Source organism: Setaria italica, chromosome I (assembly GCF_000263155.2).
Source record: "Setaria italica strain Yugu1 chromosome I, Setaria_italica_v2.0, whole genome shotgun sequence".
In the NCBI taxonomy this organism is placed as follows: domain Eukaryota; kingdom Viridiplantae; phylum Streptophyta; class Magnoliopsida; order Poales; family Poaceae; genus Setaria; species Setaria italica.
In genome coordinates, this window is record NC_028450.1 from 27,954,238 (window position 1) to 27,973,638 (window position 19,401).

The 19,401-nt window shown below is 46.3% G+C and overlaps 3 protein-coding genes across 3 annotated transcripts in view; 2 read left to right on the top strand and 1 right to left on the bottom strand.

Annotated features, from left to right (window-relative positions):
- The first annotated feature begins 8,901 nt into the window (after nucleotides 1–8,901).
- LOC101786882 (F-box/kelch-repeat protein SKIP20) lies at nucleotides 8,902–10,427 on the top strand. Its single transcript, XM_004952684.4, has one exon. It carries the CDS (start codon nucleotides 9,189–9,191, stop codon nucleotides 10,302–10,304), a length of 1,116 nt encoding a protein of 371 aa, XP_004952741.1. The 5' UTR covers nucleotides 8,902–9,188; the 3' UTR covers nucleotides 10,305–10,427.
- Nucleotides 10,428–10,625: 198 nt separating this feature from the next.
- On the bottom strand, nucleotides 10,626–16,159 carry LOC101786228 (glutathione S-transferase Z1). The gene is made up of 9 exons (XM_004952683.4): nucleotides 15,986–16,159; nucleotides 15,797–15,853; nucleotides 15,602–15,687; nucleotides 15,446–15,517; nucleotides 12,690–12,743; nucleotides 12,382–12,457; nucleotides 12,056–12,123; nucleotides 11,011–11,070; nucleotides 10,626–10,917 (listed from the first exon to the last, which is right to left on the bottom strand). Exons 1-9 carry the CDS (start codon nucleotides 16,086–16,088, stop codon nucleotides 10,813–10,815), a joined length of 681 nt encoding a protein of 226 aa, XP_004952740.1. The 5' UTR covers nucleotides 16,089–16,159; the 3' UTR covers nucleotides 10,626–10,812.
- A 302-nt stretch (nucleotides 16,160–16,461) lies between these two features.
- The window catches only part of LOC101783160 (PHD finger protein ALFIN-LIKE 7), a gene marked incomplete in the record, with an annotated part of 3,488 nt that continues 548 nt past the window's right edge, over nucleotides 16,462–19,401 (top strand). Inside the window, 5 exon segments of the mRNA XM_012848575.2 lie at nucleotides 16,462–16,709; nucleotides 16,794–16,826; nucleotides 18,069–18,297; nucleotides 19,102–19,222; nucleotides 19,344–19,401. Coding sequence (XP_012704029.1) covers nucleotides 16,583–16,709; nucleotides 16,794–16,826; nucleotides 18,069–18,297; nucleotides 19,102–19,222; nucleotides 19,344–19,401 — 568 coding nt within the window.

Sequence of the window (19,401 nt, forward strand, 5' to 3'; positions counted from 1 at the left end):
CTTGTTCGTGGATTGAGTCCAGACCATTTTAGTTATTTCTTAAAAAAAAAGTTAGCCTCAGCACCAAGCTGTAAGCGAAATGCGGAGCTGGCAGAGGCCACGAGCTCAGCAGGCTCTGTTGCTATGATGGCTTCTAGAAGGCTTATACTGGTTCAGCCGCGCTTAAGGCTGGACGGAAAACTCGTGGCTCGCTAGCTCGCTCGATTCGGCTCGTTAGTCGCTCGGCTCGGCTCGACTCGTTAGAAATTCTTCACGAGCCGAGCTCAGCTTACAACTCGTTGTAGATAACGAGCCAGCTCGAGCTGGCTCGCGAGCAGCTCGTGAGCCCAACGAGCGAGCGCAAGCAGCAGGTCGGCAATGGCCCAACGTCACAACGGCCCAGTGTGAATACACGAGCCCAACAACAACAAGCTTACAAGCCCGCTAGAAACCTACATGAACCACCGCTGAAGCCCACCAGGGCCACCACACGCTGCACGCATGCATTTTGACATCGATAAGCTCGCGATATCTCTCGTTCCTCGCCCGCGCCGCCACTGGACGGAGTCGCCGCCCCATCCCTTCCCCTCTCTCCCCTGCCTCTCGTCCTCCTCCCTCCCTTGCTAGCAGCCTGACACCACCCTCTTGTGCATGCGCGCGCCTTGCGCACTCGCGGAGCAAGCGGCGCTCTCTGGCAGGATCTCCTCCATGGTGGATCGGCTTGCTTCATGCGGGCTCCCACCAGTGACGGCAGGCACCTCGCCACTCCGTCACCATGGGCTAAGCCACCCCGCGCCCAAACTGAAGGTGCAGATCCGCCGAGCTCGGAGCTGTGGAGGTCGCTGAAACCACGACCTTACTTTGTGGTTTAATTTGTTTGGATTCGATTTGTCCAATTATTTGGGGTCCGATTTAGTGACATCGATCTATTTGTTTGCTTGGATTTAATTTGGAATCTCCGTACTCTATCAGGGTATTGCCATTCGATTTTTACTTTGTCCAATTTGAGCTGCAATTCCAACGGCATCATCTTCTGATGACTTCATGTAGCCAGCTCGTGAGCTAAACGAGCCAGCTCGAGCTGGTAAACGAGCCGAGCTGAGCTGAGCTCCATTCTAGCTCGTTAAGATAACGAGTCGAGCCGAGCCAGCTCGTTACCCTAACGAGCCAGCTCGAGCTGAGCCGAGCAGAGCTGGCTCGATATCCACCCCTAGCCGCGCTCAGGCATATGCAAAGCAAGAGCGAGACAATCGGAGCGGCTGTCTTTTATTTGGAAGCGAATGTGGCTGACTCTTTTGCACCAGACCACCAGTGGCCCTTGTCATCTTCGCTGCTAGTGCTAGCTGCACTCCTTTTGCCTTCGTCCCGGGCGAGCAAGCTCCAAAAGGAGGGCCCCGGAGGAGGATCCAAGAACCATAAAACACACACGCAGATATATGGACAAATGATGGCAAAAGCCTGGGAAAATGCAAATTGTGGAGCGCTAGCTGTATCTCCATCTTTCTGACGACCGACATGGATGTGATATTTGTTGGTGGGAGCTGATCACTGATGAAGCTTAGCTTCTGCATGAGAAATATCTCTGCATCCTGCAAGTGCTAGATGAAGATTGTGGCATGCATTGCTTCGTGGAGTGAAATCATGTTGGGTTGATGTCAAGTTGTTTTCATCAGAGAATAGTGTAGCAGATCTTTTTTTTTCTTTTTGGGGTTAAAACTAAAGGAGCTATCGCAGTTTATCTGTTCATAAAGAGTGTTATCTGAAGTTCTGAACCATATGTAATTTCAGATAATCAGATTGCATGCAGCCGTTTCTTTATTAGCGCTTCTATTCTAGAAGAGCTGCTGGGAATTAGTTACCAAATACCAATAGCGATTTGTCAGGTATGGTAGTTATATGAAGAACTCAGAGACTGTTACTGGCACACAATAGCTGTTGGCAGCAGGACGAGAACAAGAAGCGCAGCCATTGGCAACACAAACTTGTGTAAAGCTAGTGTTAACAGCTGGTGTGTCTTGCGATACTTTTTTCTGCTCATAGCTAGGTGCCGTATAAGATGAAGCTGGACTGAAATTGCTACAGAAATCTTCAGTATTAGCTTACAGAAAGGGAGATGAACACAAGACATGCTGCGATTTCCAAGACACTCTTTGCCTTTATTTGCAGAACCATCATCGAGGAAGAAACAAATTAGTACTAAACTCCGTTTGCCTTATGAAACTAATTGAATGAGAAGGGAGAGATACAAATAAGGTCCAAAACGATGCGAGAGAAGGCAGGAACCGGAGCATCACCCTCCACCAGCGTGGAATGTGTCCCCACTCCCCAGCAAGCTGCGCCCGGCCTCACACCCTGCCTCGAGAATCCCCCTTTCTTTCGGCAGGAGGGCCCCACCCCACCGCCGCCACCGATTTGGCTTCTAGAAGGTCTCAGTGTCTTTCTGGCCTGGACCTGAACCGGGCTGGCGCCGGACGCAGCTCGTGCTTGGCATGGCCACATGCCACCCCCTCGATCATCAATCATCATGTGCAGTGGCCGTGTACGTGCTGGAATTTCATCGTAAGTTGGATGGTCCAAGTTTTGCAGTAAATTCGTGGAAGTTCATTCGGACTTGAAAACTACTTGGCCTGTCATCAAATCAGATCATGTGATGGCGTATATATCTAGATTGCTTGGCCATCGATATCTTGATCTAATTAATATTTAATTTTGGGGTATAGCACAGCAAGCAAAGGGGCAAGCTGGTGACATTTGCTAGTGTTTACCACCCAACAAAGAGGAATATGATCTATACAAGAATCGCTCACCTTATCCGAATCTCTTGATGCATAGTAGAATGTGGCAGATGATGAGTGTGAACTAACCAAAAGACCCAGAGCATTGGCAGGCAGAGATTGGTCATCCACCATATGGATGTCGATCTACAAAGGTACAGCAAGGCACTGATAGTGTGTGTTCCTGTGTCCCATTTGTGTTCTTTCCATGCCATTATAAGCATCATGGTGTCCTTGCCCAATTTGCATCATCAGTTGGAAAGTATAAGCATGTGATAAGAGCTGGATTATACCAAATCGTTTTCTTATCCATTTTAGTATGCATCATCACAAGCCGCAAAAGAGAGATTGAAATTTTGTTGAGAAAGCTAAGATCTTTTGTTTATCTTAATTTGGTACCAAGATACCATTCCAAAACAAACAAAGAAAAAGCTAGCAATTGATATTTGTTGTTACACGCTTCTGTTTCTAAAATAATGCTTATTGCTGTTATGAAAGTGAAATTGGGCTTCGGTTTCTCTGTGGGCATTTAGGAGTCACGGTCGTCTCCTGTAGATCGGACGGAGCGTACAGCCGTGTGCCAGGGGGGCAAATTAGGAGTAAAGCATACGGCGCGTGCTCCGGACTGCACGGCGGGTCAATCCAAGTCGTCGATCGGGAATCAAACCAAGACTGCTTCGAGCTCAAACAAACAGAACAAACAAATAAAACGCTATGGTATGACTGCTACCAGCAACGTCAAGGTGAACAAAGCACCAGATCTTGCACACCGGCTCATGCACGGTGCTCTGTTCCTCAGGACATGCGATCTCTCGCTTCCTGACTAAATTTCTGTTTACGAGGTATGCATGGAGACATTATAGAGGTCCAATTTTTCCAATGTTTTAGCGTGAATGTAACGTAGCCGTAGGATTCAAGCTTTACTAGTGTAGTTGTGTGGACTGATATCTCGAGCAGGAGTCAAGGTCTAGCAGCAGTAGCAATCCAGCTACGCAGAACGGGTCCAGGTCAAGTAGTCAAGGACTCAAGGTCATTTCTGGGTGCCGCGTCTTCGTCAAATAATGCAAACTAGAGCTGCAAACCGTGCGTTACTCTACTGGCTACTACTGCAACCTCTGCAGCTAACAAAGGGGTTGGATTGCAACCATGCAAGCATCATATTACGCATCGGGATCAATGGTTAACAAGGAGTACATGAAAAAACGTAAAACTATAGCATATGTTAAACTATAAGAAATTTTGATGCGTGTGGTCATTTAAAAACTAAAACTCATTAGAATGAACTAATCCAAGCTAAGTTTCGATGGAAAAAAGTAGAATAAAAATGAACTAGCTAGTTGACTCACCAGTACCCAATGGTGTCACTATTGCATCTCTAGTGAAAATGCTCTAACTTTATTCGTGCCATTTTATTTCCCTCTCCTTTTTTTCAAAAAAAAAAGAAGGTGCCAGAATTGCAAGAGGAAAAGGTGGCCGCCAAGACCACGAGCCCAAAAGCTAGGCAGGTGTGCACACTACACAATATACTGTTGCTATGACGATGGCTTCTAGAAGGCTTACTGGTTCAGGCATAGGCATGTGCCATGCACCACCCTTCAATCGGAGCGATGCGCCGATGCCTTTCGCGACGCCTTTCTCAACCAGTGGGACCTCGTCATCTTCGCCGCTCGCTCCTCCTCCTCTCGTCCAGCTGCGAGGTCGCCAGGTCGGCGCCAAATTGAGGGCCCCTGAGGATCAAAAACCGAACACACACACAGATTAAAGGCTAGGATCGGAGGAAAGCGAGCAAATCGAATCATGGAATAGTAACAGCGTGTGGCCTATAGTAGTAACCTGGCGAAGTGGCCTGCGATTGACAAGGATGCGATGATTCTGCTCCGTCTGGCCACATGGTGGAACCGATCGACCTGATGGGTTTCTGCATGAGAAATGTCTCTGCGTTCAGCGAGTGCAAGATGATGACATTGCTTCGAGGAGGAGGTGAAGTCATTGGGATGATGTCAATGCAAGTTGTTTTCATCATCAGTGTTATCTGAACCATATATCGGTAGCGGCTCGCATGCAGCCGCTTTACAGCTGTGCCGTTCTAGAAGAGCAACATGAAATTAGCAACTTTTGAGAATGTAGGAATGATGATGTACTTAAACGAAATGTTAATTTAGTCAGAACTCACAAGAACTAAAACAAATGTACATACGAAACAAAACAAAAAAAACAGAGAAAGAACTAAAGGGTTGTTACTGAAACGAATATTGCTGTAGCGTAAATGACGAGGAAATGGAGCGGAGAGCCATTGGCCAAGCAAAGGATGTACCCATTCGAATGAAACAAAGGTTAGTTCCCAATTTGGGAGTGTCAAAGTTGGGATTTTACCATAAATGCGCAACTGTAGCATTTCGTTTGTATTTGTGAATTATTGTCCAAACATTGACTAATTAGCTCAAAAGATTTGTCTCGCAAAGTACAACAAAACTGTGCAATTAGTTTTTAATTTTGTCTACATTTAGTACTCCATGCATGTACCGCAAGTTTGATGTGATGGGGAATCTTCTTTTTACATAGTGTCAAAGTTGGGAATTTGGAGGAACTAGGGCCAAATACTTTACGTATCTTCATGCTTTTCACAGTTATTGCTTTTCACAGTTATCGAGGCGGTTTAATGTTGACCAAAATGCTTTCTACTATAAGGGCACGTACAACGGGGCTGTAAGTCCCGTCTCCGTAGCCTCCAAAATGCAAAAAAAACCCCGCCGCTCAGCAATAAAGGAGGAAAGAGAAGATGAGCGTCGCCTCACCACGCGACGGCCCGAGCTCGTGCTCCCAGGCCAAGACGCTGGCTCGCCACGCGTTGTACGGAGGTGTCGCCTCGCTTCGTCGCCTCGCGGATCCAGCTGCGCGCGCGAGAGAGGTGAAGATTGCCGCCAAAATCCGAGCATTAAAACACTTGCAGACAACTAAACAGACAGCCTCTGTCTGTGGGTTGTACGTAGTGTCTGTTTACCCGTCTGTATTGTTGATCCCAATAACATACAGACAGGAGGCTGTCTCACCGTTGTACATGCCCTAATATGTCTAACAAAGTTTTACTCGTGGTTTCTATTTTCTAAAAAAGTTAATGACAGCCCGTGCTTCAAAAGTTTTGTCTGGATTTGCCTAAAACGTTAACTATTTGTGCCGGGGAAATATTAATAGCTACTGCACAGAGGTGTGACTTAGACCATTGTTTTCTATCATAGTGTATTTGTAAAATCTAATAAGCTTATGAGATTATAAAAAGTGCTTTTCAACACAAATCTGTAAATATGTTTTTTTGTTTTCAGACTAAACTTATTGATAATCATTTTTTAAAAAGAATGATTAAATATATTCAAAATGTTAGATATTTGTTACTACAGGGAGCATTAGGTGCTCACGCCTTGCAATACCTTTTTCTCTTCACATAGATGCCACATATAGCTATATGTATTGTGATGGTATCCTACTCAATAGCCAAATGGAACTGGACTTAATGCCATGGAAATCGCCGCGCTACTAGATTAGATTGGTAGGAACAGGACAAGACATGTCGGCAGCATCAAAGACAATCTGTTTGCCTTTCTATAATGATCAAGGAAGGAACACAAATATTGCATACTAAATTTTGACATGATCAAGACATCCAAAAAGTATAGTTTTTGGCATGATCAAGGCAAAAGGAGAGCTAAAAACATTGTCCAAATAAAAGATAGTAACCAAAGCATCCTCCATCAGGGGTGCAACATGCCCCCAGCTAGTTGCACCTCACACCCTGATTTGAGGAGCCATTTCCCTTGGGAGGCGGCCGAGCTCCACTGCCACTGGTTTACTTCTAGAAGACACACCTGCGTCTGTCTGCCCCGGTCCCGATGTGGTGCATGCTGTTCGTTGTGCTTTGGCTGCTTCGGTAGAAAGCAAGCCGCGCTCTGCTCTGCTCGCATCAGCCACAGCAATCAGCTTTGCATGATATCTTTCAGATGGCTTTACAACCTACATATATGGTCATGCTCATCACACCGTAAAAGTGTCAAGCTATTGATAGTTACTAGTCAGTGTACTCGCTTTTATCCACTCAATGGGAGGAATATCTCCAATTGAATTGCATCATGCGGGAATTAATAAGTTGCAAGAAGATAAGGTTTGTCTTACGGTGACCCGTGTGCCCTTTTCATATCATGTGTCCTTACCCAATTTGAACATAGTTCTGTAAGAAGGATAAGGTCACCCCAAATCGTTTCCTTATCCACCACCAACAGCCACAAAGGGGATATGAACTCTTTTTTTTGTTAACAAGAATCTTTCTAGTACCAGGAGGCCTTAAAAAAAAGCCAGCAATAGATATTTGTTATTGACTACATCTCTGCTAGGATTTTCCTTATTTTCACTACTCCCTATTTGTGCAATTGATTGAATGTGAGTGCCATATAATCTACTATTTTATAACATTCAAATAGAATAATGCATTATTCTAAATATGTACAATGCATCTAGCACCTATAATAATTATTATATAACAACTACCTTCCTTTGGTTTCTACCAAAAAAAAAACTTGGTGTATTAATACAAATTCTTTCGTGTTGTTTTGACAACTTTGAAAGTGTGTATTGTGCAATATTGCACGCCCGTTTTAGTAATTCCATTTTCAAGGTGTATGCACCATGAGGGCTATACTTGCAGTTTAGTCCATAAACGTTCTATTACATGTCCTCTATTACATATTCTGGAAACATAGTACATCACTATTTTATCAGTAGACCTGAGGTTATTATATCTATTTTATCAATACATACAAAAATGTATAATTCATATGCACACAGTACATAAAATATATGAAGCATAGCTAAAAGTTTAGCTTACTGTTTAGGAAAACAATTATGTCACTCTTTCTCCAATCCCATATAAAAATATCACCAATTAATTTGCATAAAAGTTTTGGCAATCAATTTGTTAAAAATAAAACTTTATATGAGAAAACACATTATATTAGCTCCTCCTAAAAAACTCGTTTTGCCACTATTATTTTCACTCTAATGTTACCTAATAATCATTAAATCCAAACCAAGTTTGTCAACACCCTCATCCTCCATTTACTAATCATGAGGAAAGATAGTTGACATGAGGAAAGATCTTAGTACGGTATAGCCACACTAACATATTCTACATATCATAATAATGGAAACAAAATTTAGATATATTTGTACCATGAAGATCCTTTCGCGAAAATACCCCAACAATGTCTCTTTATATATGCTTGACCATTATGTTTATATGTGGATGCCAAGTTCTATCGGTGTGGTAAACCTCGTTCCATGCTTATATAGGAAAAAGTCCAAATTACTCCCCTCAAGTATAGAAAAAGCCTGGATAACCCCTAAACTATTTTTTTTTCAGTTTATTCCCTGAGCTATGTAATTTGGTTCAATTTACCCCTAACATAATTTGTCTTTTTTGTTTCTCCATGCACAAGTGGAGTCTTAAGCTAAAATTTTGCAGATGATAATAGACATCATAACATATCTTAGAAAAATATACCATGGATTTTTTATCATTATTTTGATATGGTAAGACATTTAATGATAATTAATTCCTAGGATGCATAATTATAAGAAAAATAATGATAAAAAATTCATCTTATTTTTTGACATATATTATGATTTCCGCCACCATCCTACAAAATTTAAACTGAAATTCAACTTGTGTATGGAGAAAAACAATTGTGTTAAGGGGTAGATTGAATCAAATGACATAGTTTACAGGGTAAGTTGGATCAAAATATTGTTTAGGGGGTTATCCGGACTTTGGCTATATAATTTGAACTTTTTCCTATATATTTGCGTTTTACTCTAATCTATTTCATAGTTGCATAGCAATATGCACCTGGTTTCATAAAATGTTCAACCCCACTCCAGTTGCCTTGTCCTCTAGCAGTTCCATCTAAAAATATCATTCATCAAGCTTCTGCTTACCCCAGTCCCATCTAAAAATATCGTCAGTCAATTTGAGTAAAAATATCACTAGTCAAGTGTTATTAGAAATGCAACTTTATGGATCAAACACATGCTCCTATAATAATATCTCGCTCCAGTATTATTTTCACTCTCTTTCTGAAAAAAGTTGTTATTATTTCACTATACACAAAAAAGTGTTACTTTTACTTGACCACAGTATGGCAGTACCTAGCACTCATCAAATCCTAATCTAAATTTGTCCTCACTCTCACCCTCCTCCTACTTAAACCCCCCCAAAACCCCTTCACAGGCATCACACTCCACCAAGTCACAAGAAACAAGAAGCCGTGTACACAGCACGACGCTGCGTTCTCCATGGGCGCCGTCAAGCAATAGGTTGAAGACCTGTACGCAGCCACCCAGGGAGCACGCTATTGCTACAGTTCGAAGGACAAGCAGCAAGAACGTGCCATGGCGATGGGAGCAGAGGAAGACGGCGGCGGGCAGGAGGGAGAGCTCATCCCGGGTCTGCCGGACGACGTGGCCATGGAGTGCCTGGCGCGGGTGCCGAGCCGGTCGCACCGTCGCATGCGCCGCGTGTGCCGCGGGTGGCGCGGCGCCGTCGGGTCCGCTGAGTTCCGGCGGCGCCGGAGGACAGCCGGGGCGGCGGAGGACATAGTGTTCCTCGTCCAGTCCGCACCCGCGGGCGGCGACGGAAAGGGGTCGACGCCCGAGTGTGCGCTGGCGGCGTTGAACCTCACCACAGGCGAGTGGCGGCGCGTGAAGGGGCCGGCCGAGGCGTGGGGACCCGTGCCGCTATTCGCGCAGTGCGCGGCCGCCGGCGACGGGCGTCACGTAGCCGTCGTAGGGGGCTGGGACCCGGACACGCTCCGCCCGACCAGCGACGTGCGCGTGCTGGACGTCCCCGCCGGCACGTGGCGGCGCGGCCGGCAGATGCCGGACAACCGGAGCTTCTTCGGATGCGCCGGCGGCGGCGACGGAAACGTCTACGTCGCTGGCGGCCACGACGAGTCCAAGAACGCGCTCCGCTCCGCCCTCGCGTACAGCGTCGCGGACGACGCCTGGCGCGCGCTCCCGGACATGTCCGAGGAGCGCGACGAGCCGCAGCTCGTCGCGACCCCCGGCGGCGGCGTCCTCGCGGCCAGCGGCTACCCGACCGAGGCCCAGGGCGCGTTCAAGAAGACCGCCGAGCGCTTCGCCGCCGGCGCCTGGACCGACGAGGGCGACGTGGTCCCCGACACGGCGGAGACGTGCCTGGCCTCGGTGCAGGGGAAGCTGTGGGCCGTCCGGGCCGGGAAGGGCGGCGTGCGGGAATGGGACGGTGTCCCGCGCGCGTGGAGGGACGTGGCCGCCGGGCCGCCGGGCGTGGAGGCGTGCGTGAAGGCGGTAGGCGTTGGCGACGGCGACGGCGCCGCCTTGTTCGTGTTCGGCACGGTGGCGGACGCGGCGGAGGGCGGCAAGTACTCTGCGTGGGTTATGGAAGCGGGCGGCGCTCCGTGGAAGCGAGTGCCCGTGCCGTCAAGGTTCAGCGGTTTCGTTTACTCAGCCGCGGCCGTGCGGATTTAAAGCTTAGCTTAGCATAGGCGTTTTTGCAAATGGCGCTTGCGCTTTACAGAGCTAAGTTTGGGGTTATGTCTTCTAATTCGAATCTCAGATCATTATTTGCGTTGAAAGTTTCATTCGATTCAATTTGTGGGTAGTGCTCTGCTTTGCCTATTTTTTATACAAGAAATGATACTATGATAGCATGGTGTGAATGTTGGCCGTACATTCCACGGACTGACATGTTAAGCTACTACGTTGGTTCCAGGATTATTCAAGGCTTCCTCCCAATTATATGTGTGCACGGACCAAAATTACAGCTGAACAAACGCTATATGAGAAGCCTACCTGAAGACGACCAGAAACCACTCTTATATCATGATAGAGTTTTAAACCAGAAAATTATTTGTACCGTGTACAGGAAATTCTGTGCTTATTCTTAATACAGAGTAATTAACGAGCAAGGAACAACTCCAAATCCATATTCAGGTGAGCAATATACAAGGCTGAAGAAGCAACAGCGCCGCAGTTCCTAGGAAGAGGAAGGGACATCCGGTTGCCTACCAGGAAGCGCTGCTTGGAATGCAGGGTGTGCCATGTACTCTGCGTGGAGCCTCGCAATGGTGGGGTAATTCGACTGCAGCAAAGGCACATCAGCATGTTTCATTACTTCTTCGACTGAAAAATTGTACAACGATTTACATTTGTATAACAAGTAGAAAGATGATACCATGTCAATTTTAGTGCGCTCAATGGCTGCAAAAATCTGGGGTGCAAGGAATACATCTGCCTGCATGCCAAGAATACAGAAGATACACGAATCAACTGACCGCTGGTCTATAGTAGTTGTGCACTTGTACTGTACTGTACATTCCTTTAACAAACAGAAGGCAAGTCGCCAAATACTGGTACTGGCTTGAAAAAGAGCAGATCCTGGATTTAATTCTGCTTTATACTGGGTTAGGCATGCTATCTTTGACGAATAGTGGTCTGTGGGGCTCATAGTTGAGGAAGGACCAGTAGCAATTTGTATCATACTGCATTAATGTTCTATTAGGAAATCTATTTACTTCCAGAGGAGACTTGCACACCACAAGCATAATAAATTTTAAAAGCCTTATACTTGTGTTCATTTTGAGTTCATAACCCATACCTCTCCTTTAAATTTATGCAAGGAATAAACACTGTCATATGAAACTTTCAGAAAACTTAAAAGAAAAACTACTCGTCTTAACATAAAAAGAATTAGCTGATAGTTCATTGTTTAATTCTGTTTATTTTCTTCACACACACATCACCATACAAGTGTTAGGGGGTGTTTGGATCTTGGGCTAAAGTTTAGCCTGGGTCACATCAGATGTTTGGATGCTAATTAGGAGTACTAAACATAGGCTAATGATAAAAATAATTGCATAAATGAGGGCTAACTCACGAGATGAATCCATTAAGCCTAATTAGTCTGTGATTAGCACTTGTGATGCTGCAGTAAACATGGGCTAATCATGGATTAATTAGGCTTAATGGATTCGTATCGTGAATTAGCCCTCATGTATACAATTACTTTATCATTAGCCTATGTTTAATACTCCTAATTAACATCCAAACGTCCGATGTGACCCGGGCTAAACTTTAGCCCAAGGATCCAAACACCCCATTAGATTGCCAAAAGAACTAAGGTCACGTCAATATGATACCACTTCAAAGGAAAATTCACTACAATGGGGAAAGAGTCTAATCTAGAAACAAGGTTATAAATCTCGGGGAAGCAAACATACCAGTTGGACTTCATCTCCTGTAGCATACTTCCCAGCACAGCCTTTTAATTGTATCAGGTTCTCAATTGCTAAAACATTAGGGAAAGTGAGAACATTTCAGAATAGTAAACAAGCGCAAAAGTGATAGGGAAAAATAAGAATGCTAAGCGACAATATGTTTAATAACTGAACTGAAAGAACTATGATTGACTTTCTACAATGACGTAACACAATTGAACTGCAAGGCAAGCAGCATTTCTTCAAGTAAATTTTGCTGAAGGAAAGTAATGCAGCAAAACAGTAGTTACTTCAATCAGCAATTAACGATTATGACTGTGAAGGCATACCTGTGAAACCTCTCTCAATTTGTTGTTGGGTCCACAAGACACCCTCTCCTGCACCAACTTTTTGCTCAATGAACCTCTGCAAAGAAATTAGCAACAAATTAAGTGATGACAGTGTAGCTTTTGTTCTTTAAACAAACTGTACAGTATATTTTAGTTCACCAAAAACAAGTTGTCTCAATAGAATTAATCTGCAGCAAACAAATTGCATAATTGCACTATGCAAATAAGAATCTTATTTATAAAACTCAACTCAGGCGTGCCAATCGATGTATTTCTATATGTAGAACCTTAATGGACAGTATACTTACCAACACTGAGAGATTATGTAGAGGTTGAATACCAGAACTTACAATGTTCGCAATCTGCCACAGAAAGATAGTAAAGAATAAAATTAAGAATAATGAGCCAGTGACTAAAGAGAGACAAAACAGAACAAAAGAAAAAGGCAAAACATACAGCACAAAGTATTCTACATTTTGGTTAGACCTTGGCATCTTTCTACTATATGGTTTCATGCTGGACCTGGCTGTGCTGTAGCACAGTCACTGACTACAGCCTCGCCGTGCAGAAGGACTTGCACATGCATGCATGGATTCCAGCAACTCCATTCGTAATTGTTTTACTTGAGCATTATCTCTAGCATTTGTGGCCTTTATCACTTCGTTAGATTGTTTTTGAGTCCTTACCATACATGTGCTGCACAGGCCACAATGAAATTCAAGTGTGTGGAAGCCCAACTTCATACACCTATAGACCTAAAAAAAAGGCTCTGGTCTGTATTTCCACAAGTTCAGTGTCAGCGGCAATGCCACTTCCCAAAATAGGCAGCTTTGGTTTACAACTCATTCCTTCCCAAAAGGGTTGGAAAATACCATCCGTTGCATCACTAACATATGGACCTAACCCCACATGTCACACTGAAGATTTACTCCTTTGTACTTATCTAATGGGTTTGCCTCCTAAGATGGAACCGTTGATGACAGGGTGCAATTATTTGATGGGTTTGCATAGGAATATAAAAGGTGCCGCCCAGAAAAGCAACAACAGTAAACAAATTGCATAATTATTGCACAACATTAAGACCATTCTGCCTGAGGACCCAACCCCGGCCCCACGTCGCTCCCCGCGCGGGCGACTCGGGCGGCGGCTAACCCTAGCGCCACCACCAACCCCTTCCTCCTCCCTCCTCCACCTCGCCGCTGCCGGAGGGGGTTGCCGGAAGCCCGTGCGGGCTTTGAGGACGGCGGCGGTAAGGCTCTCTTCTTGGTGGGCCGCAGGCACCCGGGTTTCGAGTGGGCGATAGCGCTCGGTGGCCAGGATGGCACCGCGGCTGGGCACGGCAGGGGTCGTGGGTGAGGAGCTGTGGGGTGCGGACGGGTGCAGGAGGGCAGCGGCGTGGCCCTCTCTAGTGCGGCGGTGGCGGGAGGTGGAGCCAATGGCGGCACTGCCAAGCGCGGACAGCGCCGGTGGCTCGGGGCGCTAGATCCAGCGCCCTCGAGGCCTGATCTGCGCGGTGCTCCAGCAGCCGGCGCGCTGGCTGTGGTCCGTGCGGGTGCAGCGCTAAGGCTGGCACGGCGTACTGCAGCCAGGCCGCGCAATGGCCGTGGGCCCACGTGGCAAGGCTGTAGCAGTGAGCGGGCGAGGCAGCGACCGGACCTCCTTGGCGGCGATGCTGTTCTGTGCGGGCTAGCGACGACGACGTGGTGGTGTGGCCGGGGGCGGCTGGTGCGGGGCGCACCGGCGACGCCATGGTGGTATGTCTGGGGCGCTCCGTGCAGGGGCGCAATGGTAGCACCGTGGTGGTGCTGCTGGCCGTCCGAGCTTCCTCTCCGTCATAGGTCATGCAGAGGCGGTAGTGGGCAAGGGCTGCTGCCGCAAGTGGCCGACCATGCGCATCAGGAGATGCGGGGCGAGGTGCGTTGAGGCTGTTGCCGAGCGCAGAGCCACCGGTTGTGAGGGTGCGGCTGGGCATGGAGGCGTGGTGGTGGCCGCGTGCTGGTTTGGTTGTGGTGGTGGCCTATGTGGATGACGAAGCTTCAACAGCAAGGAGTGGAGACCTGGTGAAATCCATGCCCGGCTTCTAGCTAGGCTGACAACGGCGACATTTTCGAATGTTGTGATCCCTCTTGAGGGCGTTGTCAAGAAGTCGTCATTCCCTTGGCAAGTCTCCCCGGTGAAAACCGTGCCTACGATCTCTAGGGCGAGTGACGGCGACCCGTTCTGGTGTTGCTTCCTTCTTGAAGGCGTCGCTTTGGGGGGATTTTGTTCTAGCCTCTCCACCTTGCAAGCAGTTCATCCATATGGTGGTGGCGCTCTCGGTTGTCTCGGCGGCGGCGAGTTCGTGAGGGGACGAGTGGATCTTCCTTCTCCCTCTCCCTCTCCCTTTGCACTACTCCCTCGTCCGTGTCCAGGAGTTTACACCCCGTGATGTGCAGCTAGGCATTGTTGGATGACGGGGATCGCTTGTGGTTTTCTTGTGACTTTGCGGCGGTTGGCCACGCTTAGCGGAGGTCGTTCCGGTGCCTAGTCTTCCTCTCGGGCGGGTGTGTGGTTTGTACCAGCGCGTGGCTTATGGTAGTGGTTCTTGTGGTTCGGCCGGTTGATGTCCCAATCCATCCGGGCAATGTTTGTTGTTGAGTAGAGTGGTTTCAACTGTGTTGATGTCCCAAACCAACCGGTTGGGAGTTGCTGCTGAGTGGAGTGGTGCTGCCGTGTTGATGTCCCAATCCAACCGGACGGTTGTTGCACTTGAGTTGAGCGGTGCGGCCATGTTGATGTCTCAATCCAACTGGCTGAGTTTTTTTTTCCATTTTCTTTTCTTTTCCTGATTGTGGCCTCCCAGGGTTGTAGTCTTGTATTTTTCTGCTATATCAATAGAAGCTCGCACTATCTTGTGCGGTTCGTTCAAAAAAAATTATTGCACAACATTCCACTTTACTGTGTTTGTCCGAACTATTTTGCATGATGCCAGATTGCAATTCCCCACAGATGAGACTTCTGTATTGAGTGAATTGTGAACAACATGTGGCCACAGTCATGATCAAAAAGATGCAGAACCTATCACCTGGTGATTCAAAGCCTTCTTTTTAGGGTCCTGAGGCAAAAGGGGAGGGTTGGGGTACTTGTCCTCCAAATACTGCATAGCCACAAACAAAAAGGAACAAGTTACTCACGTGATAACCAAAATTGGGAAGACAATTGCTAATATCTCAATACTTGCCAATGCTATTGCATAAGAATCACCAATTACTGCATCATCATCAATCAACGCAGGGACAAACTTCATAGGATTAAGCCTCACGAATTCTGTTTCCCACAGAGATTAACCTATTAGAGAATGTCCAAAACAAAGACTCCCTGCACAATCTAACACTCCATATCCAGGCAATTGTAGCATGCGGTTGAAACAACCCACCTGGATCAGACTGCTCGCCCTTGAGAAGGTTCACCGCCTTGTACTCATAATCCACACCTGCATACAGACACAGCGTTCAAGATCAAGCGCTCGTCGGGTCAACCCAATCCAACCCAACCCAGTCTCCCAAACTCCCAAATCCATCCAAAAGACGGTGGACTGATTAAGCGGTGGCCGAGCAGCACGCACCTTTGAAATTGAGGGCGATGCGGACGCGATGGGAGCATGAGCTGCGCCAGTAAGAGTACAGCCTAGGCCGCCCCGCCGTCGCCGTCGCCTCCATCTCCGCCATTTTCACTCACGATTGACTAGCTGCTTCGCGGAACTGCGCAGAGTCTGACGACTGAAGTAGAACAGGAAGAAGAACCGCAACCGCAAGGGAAGTGGAACACGGAAGGCATCACAAAATGGGCTCGTTGGTGATCCGGCCCAAGGTTGGCTGAAAAAAGCCCGGCCCAATCACGTCACGTTCTCAGATAAGGTGGGCCCCCGCCACAGTCCTGGCCTCGCGCGCACCTGGACCTGGCTGGAGTGCGCCGAAAGCCGAGCCCAGTTCGTGGGCCCCATACCCTTCCATGAAAGCGAAGTGGAAACTTTTTTGAACGAGACCCTCGTGGTTTCCGGTTTTACCAGATTACCCCTACGAAATCCTCCAATTCTGGCGTCCTTCGCCGTGGTTTTGCGCTTCCGTAATCCTCTCCTGCTCCCTCCACTTCCAGTCCACCACACCACCACCACTACCCTCGCTTCCCCGCAAACCCTAGCCAAGGGAGGCGGTGGCCGGCGATGGACGGCGACGGAGGCGGCGCTGCGGCTGGGGCCGCGGCCGTGCACCACCACACGCGCTCCCCCGAGGACGTCTTCCGCGACTTCCGCGCGCGCCGAGCCGGCATCGTCAAGGCGCTCACCACGGGTCAGCTACTTATGCTTCCTCCTCTTGTCCTGTGGGTTTGTGGATGCTTCGCTTAAGCGATAGATGCTTCTGTGGTGTGCGCAGATGTGGAGAAGTTCTACCAGATGTGCGACCCAGGTGAGGCTCCCGACTTGGTTCCTCCGTTTTTTTCTTCCGCCTGTGCTGCTCATATCTTCGTGATAAGCTGTGCCTTTCATCGTGTGATGATCCTACGTTTGTTTACGGAGCTCGATCCGGCTGCCGTTTAGGGCTTCGTCGGATTCTTATGCTCGAATAGCTTGTCTGTTTAGCCCTGACGAATGTCAGGTATGTAAGTTTCAGTGTTCGATTAGCACACGTTGTTTGGTAACTTGATTGCGTCCTGACCTCTAGTGTAATTAGACAGTGAGACTGGTAGATTTTAAGTCCTTGAGTTAGAGAAATTTAAGTCAATTCGATTACATCAGTTAAATAAAGTGTTTGGGTAATTTAAAGTCCAGTGGTGCTCAAGCTGCAGCTGTTTGCATTTCTGTTTGCATGCATAACGCTTGGGAGGAACGTAACAAATCTTGTATGTACGTTACATAATAGAGGGGTCTATGACCAATCACAGGGCAGTGTCAATTGACAGAACACGTAATCATTTAACTTACATTGGAGTATATCCGTATGTGCTGGAAGTGCAGCCTCGATTGAATACAAATCATGATTACATCATGTTACTCGGGCCTGTTCGCTTCAGCTTATAAGCCGGCTGAAAAGCTGAAACGGCTAATTTGTTGTGAGAGGAAAACACTATTTGGTGGCTGATAAGCCGGCTGAATAAGCTGAAGCGAACAGGCCGCTCGTTAATTATCATAAATCTATTTGTTCAAACTTCAGATACATGTCGATTAGAGCTAAGATCTGTTACTATACCATGAGATTTGAAATCTGATTCAAACTATAAAATCTAACTAGATCGATATAGCACCTTTCACTTGATAAATCTTGTGAGAATTATTTAACCTAGTTTTTCCAGGTTGCCCTACTGTGAGTGAAAAAGGAATGAGGAGTATATGTTAGCAGAAGGAATTCCAAATTGTAGGAAGAAGTGGAGACAAGATAAATGTCAGATACAGACATCAGCAGTGGCTGGCCTACCATTGCCCAATATCCATAACTAATGCTGATGTATATTCATGGAAAACAAATATGAGTAAAGTCGCTTCTAGTCATTTTTGCCACATCCACATTTTACTTAACTAAAATTTGAAATAGCATTACATGCTCCGCTGTCTACTTATGTTCAGTAATACACCTCATGTGCTGAGTTGGACATGTCAGATTCCATTTCCCTCATTTTGTCGTGTTGATATAAAGTTTCCCCTCTTATGCCAGAGAAAGAGAACTTGTGCCTTTATGGGTTGCCAAATGAGACTTGGGAGGTCACTCTGCCAGCTGAGGAAGTACCTCCTGAACTTCCAGAACCAGCACTTGGGATAAACTTTGCCCGTGATGGAATGATCGAAAAAGATTGGCTGTCTCTAGTTGCAGTTCATAGTGATGCGTGGCTACTGTCTGTTGCATTCTACTTTGGAGCTCGCTTTGGATTCGATAAAGATGCCAGGTTTGTGTTTAGTTTTCTTTGCAAAGATTTAATTCTTGTTTTCTTTTTATTACCCCGTAAAGGCCTAGACTGAACTTGTGTTTCCTTTTCATGCTTTTCTATTTCACTGTGGAACTGTTTTGTGAGACACATGTCCTTGGTCACAGATTTATTTTCATAATTTGTTTTCCTCTTTTTTCCAAAACATTGTTCTGGCAAAAGAAAAAATAAAAGAAAGAAGGAAAGGAAAAAAGAAGAAGGGTGGGGTGTGGTGGTGTATTAGGGAGATGGTGTATTGAATCGGAGAGTTGAGCGCTAGGGATGAGTATTTATGGCTGCGATCAGTGGGTTCCCAGCCATTATATTGCCACAGTAGTGGGATGTCCCATTTTTAGGTAAGAAGATGGGGTCGGGGTCCCATAATTAGGTGATCCCAATTTCTTTCCATTTATGTCTGTAGGTATCTATCTGCCATTTTCTTTTGGTCATGACGCCCTTTCTCCTATCTCATCAGAAAATTTAGTTGGTTCTTTTATGAAAACAATCTAGCCACTTTTTGAGCATTCATGTGGATATTTTTCACATCATATGACATAATTAAATGATAGTGGTGTGGCATTTTTAGTTCATTAAGGTTCCAAGTTGAATTTGCATTTTTTAAATAGGATTGTCAATTTATGTTACCGTTGCTAGTTTAGGATTCATGGATTCGACTCTAGATGATGTATCAATAGTTTGAATTTTTTTCCCTCTTTTAGCTAAAAAATATTAGAAAGTTATTGGAGAACATGATATGATAATCCATTAGTGACATTTGAATTTCAGGAGAAGGCTCTTCACCATGATTAATAACCTGCCCACTGTTTATGAACTTGTGACGGGGGTTGCTAAAAAGCAATCAAAAGCCCCCAATGGCAGCAGCAAAAGCAGCAAGTCTAACTCTAAAGTAAGTTTTTTTTTTGTTTGTGCGGGCATGTGGCTCAAAAGTATATTTGTGCTATATGCATTACGTTTAGCTATTGTTGTTGACGCAACCCCTCAGCTCATTTGTTTGGCCTCTCTTTCAGCCATCAAAACAGACCAACTCTAACAGCAAGCCCGCGAAGCCCGCTCACCCAAAAGAGG